A 16,870-nucleotide genomic window follows, 5' to 3' on the forward strand; every position below is an offset into this window, starting at 1 on the left:
AGGGCAGCAGCAGCACAACAGCAGCTGCTCAAGCAAAAAAGGAGTTAAAAAAATTAAAAAGAATTTGTTTCCCATTGTATCACCATTTAAGAGGGGTTTCGGAGAGACGGCCACTGGTGTGGGGGGAAGGGGTCGGTGAGCAAAGTGAGCAGGAGGTGAAGCCCCCTAGTAACCTAAAAAAAAAAAAGTTTGTAATTAATTCCTGGGTTGCACATGTTTGGCCATAAAATGGGACTTGCAAAGCTGTTACATTATAACAAATGTTAAGGAATAACAGAAGTGAAAAGTAAAATTAGGGTTAGGGTTTGTGAATTTCTCCTTGGGATTAATAAAGTTTATCTATCTATCTATCTATCTATCTATCTATCTATCTATCTATCTATCTATCTATCTAAAATTTATTACAGCGAGTGGCTATTGGAGATATCAGGTGAATGTGGTGCTTTGATGGCAAATTTACCAATCTAAAGCAGCTCTACAACACAATAAAATGTGCAGCAAGTGAAGGGGTCTGAATACCTTGTGAATCCACTGTATTTTATGAACCATTGAAGAGTGAAAATGAGCTTGAAACTACTGCCAGCACCATCAAGGACAAAACAGGAGCCAGCCCTGGTCTGGATGCCAGTTTCTCATAAGGGATTCTCACCACACTCTTACACGCTCCAGTTTCGAGTCGCAGGATAAACTTACACACAGATTTGAGATCTAAAAGGAAACTGCGGCACGTGATGAAAATCCACACACGTTAACTGGGCCGTGATTTGAGCTCTGTGAAGGAGCAACGCAAACCGTCCCGCTGCTCCTCTACAAAGTACACAGTCTATAGCACTTCCTCGGATCATCAGTTAGTATTTATTTTATCAGGCACCTTTCACATAGCACACTACATTAAGGCACTGTACAAAGCAAACAAGGTTCATTTCTCACTTTAAATCATCAGTCTTTATTGTATATAACACCTTTAAGAGCAAGCACCATCCTAAAGTGCTTTACAAAGCAGAACAGATTATGTCAGCTCTACGTTCACCTTTTACAGCCCATAGAGGAGGGGAAGCCGTTTTTGTTGGCTTGACAGTCACAGCCAGACACTCGCAGAGCCTGGGAAGCTGGGAATCCTTTTGAGAGAGTCTGGCTGCATCAAGATATAACACAATTTCATGGTCTGGTGATTGTCCAGTTGGAAGGACAATTATGACAGGATCATTTGATCAATTTACTTCTCTTTGGCCATCAGGGGCAGCATTGTGTGTTGTCAGTGGATTCCCTCTGCAGCTCTTTCTGGCCTCTCTTGTCTTGGACTGTTTATGACCTTTGATGAAAGTGGTGCAATGTGACCTGGGAGGACGTGATGACCAAAATATTCTTTCCATGCAGCCCACTTCCCCTTGGGCCCAACAGTGGACACTATGAGCCACTGATCATCAGCTGTCATGAAGTCCAGTACCTTAATACAAATAATACTCATCTAACTCTTTAAGTCCACAATCACACATTCACATTGTTAAATAGCCTTCTCTGATCTATTAGGTCTTTTTTTTTTAGTAAGGAATCTGTAGGGACTTTGATGCAGGAATGGACAAATATCTGAACTATTCAAGTTTATCTAATCATCCACAGCAGATAAAAATGACTTCTTGTTCAGCCACTGAGCAATTCCAAACTGACAAGACTGTCAGGGTCTCCGTCACGTCTCTCCATCTCCCCTCTCGCCCTGTGTCTTGCGTCACTGGGGTGTCGACACGGCCGCTTGCTTGTTTTTGAAAGTCTCAAAAAATGCCAGCATACCCTTCTTCATGCTGGAAGTTGCAAACTTTGGTGGGGAACTGCCCCGAGTGCTGGGCAGGAACCCTGAGCTGTCCATGGATGTGGCCCGCTTCACCTTAGGCTCAGCATGGGATATCTTGGACCGCACTGGTGGGGTCTGGGCCACCAAGCATTTCTGATACTGCACCTGCCACAAGAGGAAAATAAAAAGGTAAGGTGCTATACACAAAGAATGTAATGACACCTTTCTCAATGACTGCTGAGGAGGTCAGGATACACTACAACTGTTTATACAAATACTAGGGGGCTTACCCCCTGCTCGCTTTGCTCGCCAACCGTCCCCTGCCTCCACTACGTGCCAGCCACTTCGCATCTCTGCTGCACATGTTGTGAAAAGGGGGGCTGAACGCACCCCAAGGAGATGCAGTCGCTCCTCTGAAACCCCCTGTTAAACGTTGATACAATGGGAAACAAATAGTTTTTTTACCTCCTCTTTGCTCGATCAGCTGCTGACTTGCTGCTGCTGCCGTGCTGCGTGATCTGCATCCCGCATGGCGCTTTGAATATTTAAAAGCCTGTACAGCAGCTCACCTACTCTTTGTCTTATATTTCCGGTTCTGGGCGGAAGTCTCGTCCCGTGGGACATGAGTTCTTGATATTTTTTAGTTTATAATTTAAATACAGAATAAGAATCTGTAAATCTAACAATATCACATTAAAGTTAGATAAATTCTGAAAAGAATGATCCAAACATATATATGTAGGTTTTAAAGTAAGCCTGATTTAAAGCATAACAAAAAACATCACATAAAAACATCACATAAAATCATTGCACCTTTAGGCTTAGGATTTTCTATATATAGTATAGATTTACAGGCTAAGTGATGTGTTCAGGGTCACGCAGGGAGTCACAGGCCTGAGCTGAATCTCTGTTAAGGTGTAACTGTAAGCTTAGGACTATGCAGGTGGATGGACTATGGTGACCCGGATAACGGACTATCTGTCAAGTAGATCACAGCTTTTGCACCTAAAGGATTGGTCTATGACAGCGGTTCTCAATCTGTGGGGCAGGCCTCCCTAGAGGGGCACGAAGTAACAAAAAGGGGGGCACGAAGATGTGAAAAAAAGAAAACGAATAGAAAATATGAAAAATACATCTATTGAAACCAAAACAAATAAACTTAAACTACATTCTGATACTAGAAAAATAAATACAGAGTTAGATAAATTTTGATAAAAGTTAAGTAGGTATAATAAAATATGCATCTATGATATATCATTAATTAAAAAAGAACAAATTGGTATCAGTGGACTCCTTTCAAAAATACCTTAGGGGTGGCGCAATTAAAACTGTTATGAAAACCCGGGTCGCAAATACTTAAAGGTTGAGAAATGCTGATCTATGATAAGGATGTGAGCGACACTGAAACACCTCAAGGAACAGTCCTGTCATCTTTTCTGTCCAACCTGTATACCTCAAACTAGAAATATAACAGCAGGTCACGTCACTTGTAGAAAATCTTAGGTGATTTTGCTTTGATGGGGTGTAGTGACAAGGGGAATGAGACAGAGAATACAAGTCAAGTGGAGAACTTTGAAAACTGTCTGAAACTTAACATTAGCAAAACCAGATATTTGGTTACTGCAGCACCAAAGGGTCTCAATGTCTGGTCACTACTTCAGGGAACAGATGTAGAGGTGGTGGACAGCTACAAGTACTTCGATGTCCACATCAATGATTAGCTGCATTGCTCTAGTAATACAGAGGAACTATAGAAGAAAAGGCAGGGAAGATTCTTTTCTTTTAGGAGACTGCGGTCCTTTAATATGGGTAGTGAAGACCCTTTACATTTGCTATAACTCTGTGATGGCCATTGTGATTTTTCTACGCTGTGGCATGCTGAGCCAATAAGACCGCTTCAGGAGCGGTCCATTAAATTAACAGCGTGATAAAGAAGCTGGCTCAATTATGGGACACAGTCTCGACCTGCTGGAGGAGGGGAGGTACTACCATTAAGGCATTGGCCTAAGGTGCAGATCATGGAGGGGGTTAGGCAGCTGCACTGGTTAGCTACCGAACAGTCTGTTGGCGGAGTAATAAGCTTGGCCAAGGGTGCAACATAACCTAGCACTGGTACTAGCTGAAGGTACAGTACTGTGCAAAAGTTTTAGGCAGGTGTGAAAAAATGCTGTAAACAAAGAATGCTTTCAAAAATGGAAGTGTTAATCATTTATTTTCATCAATCAACAAAATGCAGTGAATGAGCAAAAGAGAAATCTAAATCAAATCAATATTTGGTGTGACCACCCTTTGCCTTCAAAACAGCATCAATTCTTCTAGGTACACTTGCACACAATTTTTGAAGGAACTCAGCTGGTAGGTTGTTCCAAACATCTTGGAGAACTAACCACAGATCTTCTGTGGATGTAGGCTTCCTCGCATCCTTCTGTCTCTTCATGCAATCCCAGACACACTCGATGATGATGAGATCAGGGCTCTGTGGCGGCCATACCATCACTTCCAGGACTTCTTGTTCTTCTTTACGCTGAAGATAGTTCTTAAAGACTTTGGCCGTATGTTTGGGGTCGTTGTCCTGCTGCAGAATAAATTTGGGGCCAATCATACTCCTCCCTGATGGTATTGCATGATGGATAAGTATCTGCCTGTATTTCTCAGCATTGAGAACACCATTAATCCTGACCAATTCTCCAACTCCATTTGCAGAAATGCAGCCCCAAACGTTCAAGGAACCTCCACCATGCTTCACTGTTGCCTGCAGACACTCATCATTGTACCGCTCTCCAGCCCTTTGACGAACAAACTGCCTTCTGCTACAGCCAAATATTTCAAATTTTGACTCATCAGTCCAGAGCACCTGCTGCCATTTTTCTGCACCCCAGTTCCTATGTTTTCATGCATACTTGAGTCACTTGGCCTTGTTTCCACATCGGAGGTATGGCTTTTTGGCTGCAACTCTTCCATGAAGACCACTTCTGGCCAGACTTCTCTGGACAGTAGATGGGTGTACCTGGGTCCCGCTGGTTTCTGCCAGTTCTGAGCTGATGGCACTGCTGGACATCTTCCAATTTCGAAGGGTAATAAGCTTGATGTGTCTTTCATCTGCTGCACTAAGTTTCCTTGGCCGACCACTGCGTCTACGATCCTCATCGTTGCCCATTTCTTTGTCTTCTTCAAAAGAGCTTGAACAGCACATCTTGAAACCCCAGTCTGCTTTGAAATGTTTGTCTGGGAGAGACCTTGCTGGTGCAGTAGAACTACCTTGTGTCTTGTTGCTGTGCTCAATCTTGCCATGACATGAAACTGTCTTCCACAACCTCACCTTGGTAGAAGAGTTTGGCTGTTCCTCACCCAGTTTTAAGCCTCATACACATCCGTTTCTGTTTCAGTTAATGACTGTGTTTCAACCTACGTGTGACATTGATGATCATTAGCACCTGTGTTGTAGAATTGGTTGATCAGACACCTGACAAGAATCCTACAAAATCCCTGACTTTGTGCAAGTGTACCTGTAAGAATTGATGCTGGTTTGAAGGCAAAAGGTAGTAACACCAAATATTGATCTGATTTAGATTTTTCTTTTGTTCGCTCACTTTGCATTTTGTAAATTGATAACAATAAACAATCATTATTTATATTTCTGAAAGCATTCTTTGTTTACAGCGTTTTTTCACACCTGCCTAAAACTTTTGCACAGTACTGTATAAGTGAAGGAAAAAATGAAGACAAACCTGTGTGCCATTAGAAACAGTGCAGCACATCCCATCTCTGACTCATCATCACTGAGAAGTTTTAGACAATCAATTACTCAGCAGAAGTGTGTCAAGAACAAAACAATGGTAATACTGTAACATCTTTAGAATCTATCTATCTATCTATCTATCTATCTATCTATCTATCTATCTATCTATCTATCTATCTCTTTACCAAAACCATATATATGTGGTCAGCTACTACTACAGCACTATCCAGTTTTAAATTATGGTATCACATGAGCAGTGTCTATTCATGCCTTTTGTCTTGTTCAGATCAGCACAGCATTGCGACCAGATACTGGTCTGAGTGCCTCCAGTCACGGCCTTCAAGTGTCTCCTCTTACCATACAAGCGGCCTGAACAGCTTCCGAAATGCTCCCCGCGTCTGGATCACACCAAAAGACATGGCACTCGAAACGCTGGCGTCCAGCATCCACAATTACTGCAAATGTGTGTGTGTCCTTTCCCACTCCTAGGAAAGTCAGATAGCGCACTTGGCATTCCCAGAAAGGGTCATCTCCATCCTATTGCAAAGAACAGACATAAATAGAGAAGAAAAACAATTAAGTGAAGAAGAACTTTTTTGATTAAAGAGGGTCACTCAACAGACACTTCAAAATGGTGGCAAAGTTCGATGACTCTGGATTATGCAAATACTCAAGCACTTGCTGTAGCCATCTCTAACAAGTTGTGTGCGAACGTATTATTGCAAGTGTCTCTATCTCTATCAAGCTGAACAAAAGAATGTATTCATCTGAGTGAGTAAAAAGAGTGTTAATGATATTTGCCTTTTTATACGCCTTGTTAGAGACAACTATGACAATCTCAATATATGTGTTTATTAGGTTGCCACTGCTGTATTTCAAAAAGCCAAAAGGGAGAGTCCTCAAAAAAAAAGCTCCATACACCAGGTCAGGACCTTCCCTAGCCTGCCTAAAATATGCCTCACCCCTAGGACAAGCAGCCTGTCCTAAATTCTAGGGATTGGCTTTGGCCTACATGGGCCTAAGAAGAGTTTGGTTCAGAGACAGGATTGTCTCAAGGCACAGATCTGAGGAATACTACTGTAGTACTGATGGATCCCAACAGCACAGTGGCTTCCATAATTCTTAAATAAAAGATGTTTGGAACAAACAGGACTCTTCCTAAAGGTGGCTTCCTGGCCAACTTGGGAGAGATTTCATCGTAAAGAGGCGACTAAGCACCCAATAGTCAATCTGGCTAAGCTCCAAAGACCCTGTGTGGAGATTGGAGAAATTACCAGAAAGACAACCACCACATCAACACTCCACTACTCAGGGAAAAAGCTTCTCCTCAGTAAAAGACACATGAAAGCCTGCGTGGAGTTTGCAGAAAGGTACCTTAAAGATTTTTCGACTGGTCTGATGAAAACAAAATTAAACTGGTAGGCCTAAGTGTCATGTCTTGAATAAACCAAGCACCACTCATCACCTGCACAATAGCATTCCAGTGGTGAAGCATGGTGTTGGTAGCATCATGGTGTAGGGTTTGTTTTTCAGTGGAAGGGACTGGAAGACTAGTCAGGGTTGATGCCAAGCTGAATGGGGCAAAGTACAGAGATATCCTTAATGAAAACCTGCTCCAGAGTGCTCTGGATCCCAGATTGGGTGGAAGGATCACTTCCCAACAGGAAAATGTCTCTAAGCACAAAGATAACCCAACAGTGGCTGAAGGACACCTCTGAGAATGTCATTGAGTTATCCAGTCAAAGCCTGGACTTGAGTCCAATCAAACATCTCTGGAGAGAGCTGAAAATAACTGTCCATCAACAGTCTCCATCCAACCTTAACAGATCATGTGATGATCTCCAAAGAAGAATAGCAGAAAATCCCCAAATGCAGGTGTGTAAAGCTTAATGTGTCACATCTGAGAAGACTAAAGGCTGGAATGGCTACCAAAGGGACTTTACCAAAGTACTGAGTAAAGGGTCTGAATACTTGTGTCAATCGGAGATCTCAGTTTTTTTTTTATTTTTATTAAGTTTGAAAAATTTTCCATAATACTATTCCTGCTTTGTCATTTTAGGATATTGATTGTTGATATATTGATGAGGAAAAAAAAAATTTAAATCAGTTGTCCAGTGACCCAGTTTTGTCTATTGAAATTGATTGATGACACACTAGAAGATATTGCAAACTGCTTCCTTGGTGAAAACTCACTTAGAAATCAATCATGAAGCCTTGCCGATTGCTTAGGCGAACCAGTCACAAACCAACGATGGCAACTTGCGACCCGCCAATGGCAACCCAGGTCTGATCTAGTGATTAAGAAACCCTGATTTCATTGATTTTAGTACATGGCTGCAACATAGGAAAATGTGAAAAACAGAAGAGGTCTCAGTACTATTTGAGGGCACTGTACTGTATATGTGTGTTAGTGGTAGCAGCAGAGATATTGACTGATATGCTTGCCCAAGAGTTTAAAGTAAAGCTGCTTAGAGATGACATCAGTGAAGATATCCTCACAACAGTTGAGGCACTTTACCAGCAGCCTCATCATACCTTTGTGACAGGACTGGGAGTCAAGAAGTCCTGTGTCCTTTGAAAGCAGGATGCCCTTATTTCAGAAACAACATTGTGCTTTATATTTGCAGTTGCTACCTTAAACAGGAAATGGCCACCCCCTGAGGACATTTGTGTCACTGCTGTTGTTTTTTCAGTGTGGAAAATACAGTACAGTACCTCTCCTTTCCATAATGATAAGACGGTGTCCGAGACATGAATGCTAATTGGTTCCCATTCAGATTGCTCTGATGAACTCATGATATTTTCAATCGCTCTGTTCAGCACTTCCATTCCTAAAAAAGGATTGCAGAGAAATACATAACAGTGTCTTAATAAACATTAAACAGATATGCTGAAAGGTTGCACGGTCTTTTACAGGGATGTACAGTAATTGGATGTGTTTTATCTATGCAGAACATACTGTAGATCTTGCGTTTTTCTCCCTCTACACATGAAATGTGACATCAATTTTTTAAAAAAAGACTAACTGAATCAATTTCTTATATGTTACAGTCAATTAGGAGATAAAATTATAAATATTGCCTTTGGTATATAAGGCATTGGTAAAGTAGCTGATTATCTATCTATCTATCTATCTATCTATCTATCTATCTATCTATCTATCTATCTATCTATCTATCTATCTATCTATCTATCTATTTCCTTTTATTATTTAAATATCATTTTTCATAAGACATCACTAATTCTTTTTTTTGTCATTGTAGTTATGAAATACAGTAATGTGAAAACTGATTGCACTCTGTCCAATGATTTTTTTTTCTTTTTTAATACATGTGGACATATTCTGAATTGATCTTCTTTTAAACAGTATCTATAGGTAAAGGTGACAGAATATAATAAACGTCATTCCACATTTACATTTTTTAGTCCATTGTATAATTTGATTAAACATTAATGCAAATTTCATCTGTGGAAAAGGTAAGTTCACCTCTCGATTTATATGAAGTGTAGTGTACTAAGTCTCCTGCTATGCTCCGTGTTCACCCATGAATGTATGACCAGGTATTGCTGCAATACCATCATAATGTTTGCTGACAGTTCCACCATCAAAAGGCTTGATCACAGATAATGATGAGACAGTCTATAGAGAGGAGATGAGGCTTCTGTCAGAATGGTGTCAGGACAATAACACTCACTCTGAATGTCAGCAAGACTAAGGAGATGGTCATTGATTTCAGGACTTTAAAGGATGTTGGCCAGCTACCCATTTTCAGGGCCTACTTCATTTGGAAGAACTCCCAGTTCATGAGAATACACTGCTATTAAAACAACAATATTTATTTATTATTTTTATTGATTTTATTGTAATCATTCCATACATATAGATCAATTTTTATAAAAATTAGGATTGAAAGCAAATCAAGCCCCACCCCTGAGAAGGAGAGCATGGCCAAAGGAGTAATACTTAAGGCTTGTAAACATGCCTAAATTATTGAGTTTAATAGGGCAAAAAAGATAAATGGAGAAGGAAAAGAAAATTCTTCTTATTCTAAAATATTATTGATTAAATCCTGCCAGGTTTTGAAAAAATTCTGTACAGATCCCCTAACTGAGAATTTGATTTTTTCCAATTTCAAATAATATAAAACATCGGTTTCCCACTGACTTATTAGAGGAGAGTTAGGATTCTTCCAATTTAACAAAATCAGCCTGCGTGCCAAACGTGTAGTGAATGAAAACAACAGTATTTAGAGTTGAATACCATGGCTGGCTGCTGAGAGTCTCCAGTTCAAGTGAAAGACTTGCACTTTACACAGGATATGTCAGCTCAGGCCAGGCTGAAATACCCTTGTAGTTATAAAAATCCCCAACCACAAAATGACTTGGACATTCTGTAAACAGCCAACCACCTGGGATACAAAACAAATACTTTCACACGATCTTTGTCAGTCAAGATAATGAAGAATATACCAAGGGTTTCTCTATGCTTGGTGGTCCAGCAGACTGATGGTTTTGTGTTTAGAATTGTTGTATTTTTTTGTTGCTTAGTTTTGGTCCTTCTTCTGTTTGCAGTTTTATTAAACTATATCACTCCTTTTGTTCATTCCTTTGTTTTGATTTTAGTTTTGAAATGTGTTTGTTTAATTTTGTGTTTAGAATTTAATTGAAGTATTCTATTTACTCATTAGTTTTCTTTAAATTTTTTCTTATTTTATTCCTTTTTTATTTTAATTTTAATGAATTTAGAATTTTTTAAAAAATGATTTTTGATCATTTTTTTGTTTTCAAATTAACTAATCATGTAGGACAGTTTTCTGGAGTTATTTATCTTCCGATTTAGCCACCACAAAAAATTTCACTGCTCAAAGGTTGATCTTTGATGGCTTGTGAGACTTTAAAGAGATTCTCATTTATAGTTCATTTAAGAATCACGTTTGTCAGATGTTTCTCCTAAAATCCCTTAGGAAGGTAGATTTAGGCAAAAAAAGGACACATGAGATACAACCGATATAAAAGTATTCAAAATTGAGAATTGGGTTTGAAAAGCTTCTTATATTTTGTGAGATTTCTTTCTAGTCTTGTTTTAATCTCCTTTGACACTCCATAAATTGTGACTTATTATTGGACCAATGCTTTTTATCCAAGATGACCTCTAACATTTGAGACACAGTTACATTTCTTTCTTTTTTCTTTTGCACAGGCATATGTAGTGATTTGCTCATGGTCACATGGTGTCAGCAGTGGGATTTGAACCCACAACCTCAGGATTTGAGGTCCAATGTTTTAATCACTTTGCCTCACTGCATGTCTTTTCTTCCAGAACGACTATGATCTAATTAGAGAAAAGCAATATAAATTAGAGAAACTAATAATATTATTCAGTTATACATTTTTCTAATTGTAATAAAGTGTTTTATCACCATAAACAACTGTCTGAACATTTTATAAAACTAGTGGGCTCTGCCCCCTGCTTGCTTCGCTCGCCAACCCCCGGGGGGTGCTACTAGCCACTTCACAGATCTGCCGCTCACGTATGGGGAAGCAGATGTACAATTTAAACAGATTGTTATTTTCATGGGAATTGTTGCATATCCATAATAGAACTAACTATTTTACATTACAGCGAGTAATTAACCATAGTAAAAAATAGTAAAACTTAATAAATTGAAAAAAAATTATGTTTCATGTTGCATTGGAGGTATTCGTTGTGTTACATGTTTTCATTCTGTTTGGCTTTGAAATTAACACACAAATACTTTTTAAACTTAAACTTTAATTGTAAAACTTCAGTAAAAACAATATTTGGAATTAACGTTTCATCAATATTGCATTGAATTTTGATTCCGTGTTTGGACTTACATCGTGACAACGCAAGGTATAGCTGCCCGTGAGTGAATATCGTTTCTTTCTCTCTAATAAATAAACGGACTTTTTCGAATGTTTGTCCCTGTGATTTGTTAACTGTCATAGCAAAAGTTATTCTAACAGGAAACTGTAAATGTTTTAATACAAATGGCATATCAAGATCTCCTTTGGTGTCTAATGTTATCTGAGGAAGATGTTCCACATTACCTTTCTTGTTGCCTGTTAAAATTTTAGAATTAGAATTAGAATTGTTTGACCAATTTTGAATACAACTAATCTTGTCCTATTGCATAGCCTATCACTCAGACATAAATTACACAATAACATTACGATACATCCTTCTTTCAACAGTAATTTGGCCGGTGGAAGACCAGACAGTGTTAATTGTTGTAGATATTCTACGGGATATTGTAAATTGATGTTTTCATCTTCCGCACCATCACCACCAACTGTTTCAGCTTAGTCTGTTGATACGTATTTAACCAATTTGCTGTGTAATCGATCGACAATTTTCACGTTAATTCGTTTGACTTCATCGTTTCTCGGTGCTAGGATTGCCCGTGTACTCATTACTTCTGTTGATAACCCTTCGGGATTACATTCTTCAATAAAATTTGGGCATAATAAGTCTTCTTTTATTGGGAACTTAAAGTGAGGAAAACATAAGAAGTTATAAGAGCTGAGAGCGCCTGAACTGTGTCTGACAAAAGCATTCACACAAATGACAGGTGAGAGGACTGTGGGCGTGAGCTGTTAACCTGAAATGGTTGAGAGGAGGCTGGGATCCCCTCTACCAACTTGAAAAAATCTCATGCCAATAGTCTCATCTTGTCTCAAGATTTTCCTTTATAACAGACAGATATTACTGAGCACACAATGCAAATACTTTCAAATTGCATAATAGCATTAAGACACGACTTGGAAAATCTGACTACCTTGTGTGACTTTGCCGAGACCTCTGCTAAAATTCACGAGAAGACATTTGTGAGACTACCAAAGTATTTTTCTCAGGAGAGGGGCTTGAGAAAGAAAAATATGTCTTAATTTCATTTTTTATTGTATCTTGTTGTTTAGGAGAAAGTAAAAAGATATTAAGGAGATCTCTTTTTTGATTTTTCAGTCCTATGGGAGGGTACAAATCATAATTATTGTAAACTTAGAATTCTGTAACTTTCAAGTGTGAAAATCCACAAGAAAAATGAACTGGTTGACTAGAAAAATCCCAGTGAATTCCCAGGACAGCAAACCAAGCAATGTTATTGGTTCTGTGTTTGAAAGTGGCTGCTCAGCATTTCCTGAAATAAGGTAAGAATCTTGTATAGAATCACCTGAATTTTAAATATTTAAGAAGATGAAAGGTCCAATAGAGAGGGATTTTATGCATATATTGCAAAGAAGAAGATGGATGACTTTTATCCGATTATGCATTTGCAAAGCGGCTTACATGCAAGCTGAATCCTGCGTATGCTTGTAAGATTAGAGTCTTAATCACTAAAAGCTTTTCTTTTTTTGCAAAGATGAGGTCTAAACTGGAGTACTGTCATGATCTGGAGTTTTATTTAGTCATTATTTAAAGTTCCTCCTTGGCCTCTAAAAATAATTGAAACTTTGTTTTGAGTGGTTTAGACAGCAAGAAATCTGGTTGTCTCATTAGCTTTCGAATTTGACACATTTTTAATTTAGATTCAAAGTAAATACATTCTACCACAGTACTGTCTTCTTTTTGTCATAGATGCTGTTTTCTTGAGCACCTGTAGTTAGGGACAAGATTATGGGGTTGTCGAGTGACATCTCTTAAAAGTGACATTATCAGCTTGATGATTCATAAGCTAGCCGCATGGAGCATTCATCATCCAACCACTTAGCATTTTTGTTTGGACATTTCAAAGAATCTCTGGTTTGTAACTTTGATCTGCCCTTCATCTGAGATTTATGTCTAACATTTTTGGCTTTGGCTCCCGTAGTGGGGTGGAAAATGAGTGTATATCTAGCATATAATATTTGTTATATCTTTATTTGTAAGCTGGAGAAACTAAATGTGATATTAGATGGTTTTTCAAGAGGCACTTTAAGGACAAGAACAACTGTACTATGATGTTTAGCTAACCAACCCTCTCAAGTCTTTAAGACTGACTCGTGGATGTTGAATTTATGGCAGGGGGACATATGTATCAAACCAGTTTTGCAAGGGTGACTGTGTTTGGACTTACATGAATCTATAAGCCCTCATTACATGAAGGCCCTGAACTGCAAAGCTGGCCAAAACAGGCCAAAACTAATCAAAGCAACTGGGAGATGAGTTTTACCAGAGCGCTTTCATTGGTAAATTATCCAGGTAGGGACAAGTAGACTAATTTTATTAGTCTGAAGTAAGACTGTTTATGATTGGTTTTGAATCAGAGGCCTTTCTGTACCACAATACCGCACTGGTTCATGATTTATGATAAGAATGTCACAAAAGTTGGTCACTCCACTTTTACCTCTCTCTTTCACCACCTGGCCATGAAGAGACAACCACTTCTGTCTCTTGCAACTTCTCCATAATGAGGACAACTCTATCATGGCAGCCTTACTGAGACAGGCATGTGGCCTAATTCAATATGCATTCAATGGCCATATGGTAGCAAAGACAAACTTTGACCTAGGATAAGCCGAGAGCCACCTATGGAGTCAAGATACACTGCTACTCAGGCTGTAATTTTATACTTTGAAAACATTTATATTGTACTCTGTTTCCTTAATATTTTTGGGCATATTATGAATAACACATAATTAAATGTTTAATTTAACTTCTGCTTGTTCCTTTACTCTATATAATTGCGTGAGGTTATACAACTAGAAGATAAGGAGGCAGAAGTGCTGAAATATCATACTGAGTAAAGAGTGATAAGTGTACGAGATTTAAGACATTTCATTAAGGACTTCCCAATGAAGAGTATAAAGGGGATAATAGGGTTACACAAAGACAAAACACTAGGCGTAGTCGGCAGGATTTTGGGACAACCAAGTTTTGCAACTTGTTTGCAAATACTGTTTTATTGTGTGTGTGTGTGTGTGTGCAACTGTGTGGGTGTGCATGGGTGTGTGTGTGTATGTGTGTGTGTGTTCAGAGGTTACAGGGCACCTGGAGAGGGAAAATTGCCACTTTCTCGCCCACAGGATTATCAAGGCTGAATGGTCACGCCTCAATAGGAAAAACAGCTGTGGTATAAGTAAGACAGTGTGGGTTAGAATGTATAACCAGAGTGTTGAGTTTCATGTGTCACGAGGACACCTGCATGTTTGCTAGTGCTGGTGATAGTAAGTCCTTATATAGTGAATCCTATGTGGTGTATTGTAGAGTGCCTGAGAATTGGTCACCATTCGAGACTTTGTTTGGCTTTGATCTCTTTATGTATGTGTGTGAATATTGTGGAGTGGCCGGCAATTGGATACCAACTGAAATTTTGTCTGCACAGGATCTCTCTGTATATTTATGTGTAACTAATCCCTCTCTATATCACGCTTCAACTTTCATGGCTTCACTCTATCGCAGATTTTATATGTAAGCATATCTAAATATATATCGCGGATTTTTCACTGGTTTGCAGATTTCTGCGGACAATGGGTCTTTTTTTTCTGGTACATGCTTCCTCAGTTGGTTTGCCCAGTTGATTTCATACAAGGGAAGCTATTGGCGGATGGCTGAGAAGCTACCCAATCAGAGCACGCGATTAAGTTCCTGGGTGCTGATTGGCTCAGTGATCGAAAGCAGCATTCGATTCCGCTTTGCGTTGGCTAGCATCTCGTCTTGCTCATTCAGCATCAACGTGTTTCACTGTGTAGAGAGTTAACTTTTGTGCTCTTTTGTGTTTATCTTTGTGTGTAGTCAAGCCCTTGCTTATGTCTCCAAACCGATCTGCTCCTGCTACTGCTTCTGGGACCGTGCCCAAGTGGCAATGGAAGATGCTAACGATTGCCGAAAAGGTAAATGTTTTGGATATGTTGAAGGAAGGGAACAGCTACGCTGCTGTAGGATGCCATTATGGCATCAGTGAGTCCACGGTTCATTATATTAAGAAGGATGAAAAGAATATAAGATCTACGGCCGCAGTGTCTTTTAACCAGGGTGCGAAACAAGTTGTAAGTGGATGTAATAAGGCGGTCTATGCTGTATAACTGTACGGGAAATGTTTATAAGAGTGTTGGAGAGTTTATAAGGGCTTAAAATATATAAAAATAACCATATAAACATATGGTTTTTACTTCGAGGATTTTCACCTTTCGCGAGGGTTTCTGGAACACAACCCCTGCGATCGAGGAGGGATCACTGTATATCTATATATATGTGTGTGTGTGTGTGTGTGTGTGTGTGTGTGTGTGTGTGTGTGTGTGTGTGAGTGAACTTTAGGCCACCTAGTGTGTGAAGTTTTGTCCAACCACAAGGGTTATCAAGGCTGAGAAGTTGCTCCTCAATAGAAGAACAAGGGGTGGTGGAAGTAAGACACTGTTGGTTAAGAAAGTGGCCCGGTAACCAAAGTGCTGAGTCTTCTTATGTTGTGATGACACCCGCATGTTTGTTAGTGCTGGTGATTGTGATTCCATATGTAGAGAATCCTATGTGGAATATTGTGGAAGGACTGGCAATTGGGCAGCACTTGAGACTTTGTCTAGATAGGATCTCTCTATGTTTGTGTGTGTTAGCTTACAGATGCCAAAGTAGGCAAACCCATAACAAATTTTTCAAATACTGTAGTATTAGATTAGCATTTTAGATTCAGAAATATCTAAATTCATATTAAAGCCAGCCATATTTTAGTGGAATGGTAGAAGAAATCATGCTAAAGCTAGGAAATGGAAACCCCTCATGGAGGTAGAGAAAGCAGATGCTGAGGTGAGCATGCCACAAAATATAAGGGATCCGATAGGATTAAACGTAAGAAAATGGAGATCAGATATAAAGAAGACAGCTGCTGTTATAAGAGGTGTACTGACTTGTATCGTTGGTAATAAGGAAGAACAGTATGTGGAAGAGAATAGGAAAGTTGTGGCAATGAGCGAGTGTTTAAAGTTGGTGCCCGATGGATGTAACAGTTGACATGAAAAATGTGAGTTTCTACCACATTGAAAACCCACTGCTAAAGCAGAGAGCAAAGAAAGAGAGAGAGATTAGAATCATGTACTGACAGTGTGTTGGCGCACCCACCACACAACAAACCACATGGATTGGGACCCGAGTACAGCGGGTGACACCTCAGCATCACCCTTGAATAGTGTGAGGTTTTTTTACGGTGACTAGAGTGCCAATCCTGCCACCAACCTCCAGTTTTCCCTGTATGTTGGAGGACCTGTTTGCAGGGTTAGATACAGGTTAATGTTCATACCCAGGACAAAGACATTGCAGCTTTAAGGGCCTTGCTCACGGGCCCAATGGAGTAGAATCACTTTTGGCATTCATGGGATTCGATTGCCATTGCAGATCCCTAGCCTCAGAGCTA

The 16,870-nt window shown here is 39.4% G+C and overlaps 1 protein-coding gene across 1 annotated transcript in view; it reads right to left on the reverse strand.

The window, feature by feature from the left end:
* Positions 1 to 832: 832 nt before the first annotated feature.
* apbb3 (amyloid beta (A4) precursor protein-binding, family B, member 3) overlaps positions 833 to 16,870 on the reverse strand; it is an 89,490-nt gene continuing 73,452 nt past the window's right edge. The window contains exons 10-12 of the mRNA XM_051933745.1: positions 8,244 to 8,359; positions 5,886 to 6,065; positions 833 to 1,954 (exon numbers count right to left, since the gene is read on the reverse strand). Coding sequence (XP_051789705.1) covers positions 1,727 to 1,954; positions 5,886 to 6,065; positions 8,244 to 8,359 — 524 coding nt within the window. The 3' untranslated portion in view covers positions 833 to 1,726. The remainder of the gene's footprint in view (positions 1,955 to 5,885; positions 6,066 to 8,243; positions 8,360 to 16,870) is intronic.

Source organism: Erpetoichthys calabaricus, chromosome 11 (genome assembly GCF_900747795.2).
Source record: "Erpetoichthys calabaricus chromosome 11, fErpCal1.3, whole genome shotgun sequence".
NCBI lineage: Eukaryota > Metazoa > Chordata > Cladistia > Polypteriformes > Polypteridae > Erpetoichthys > Erpetoichthys calabaricus.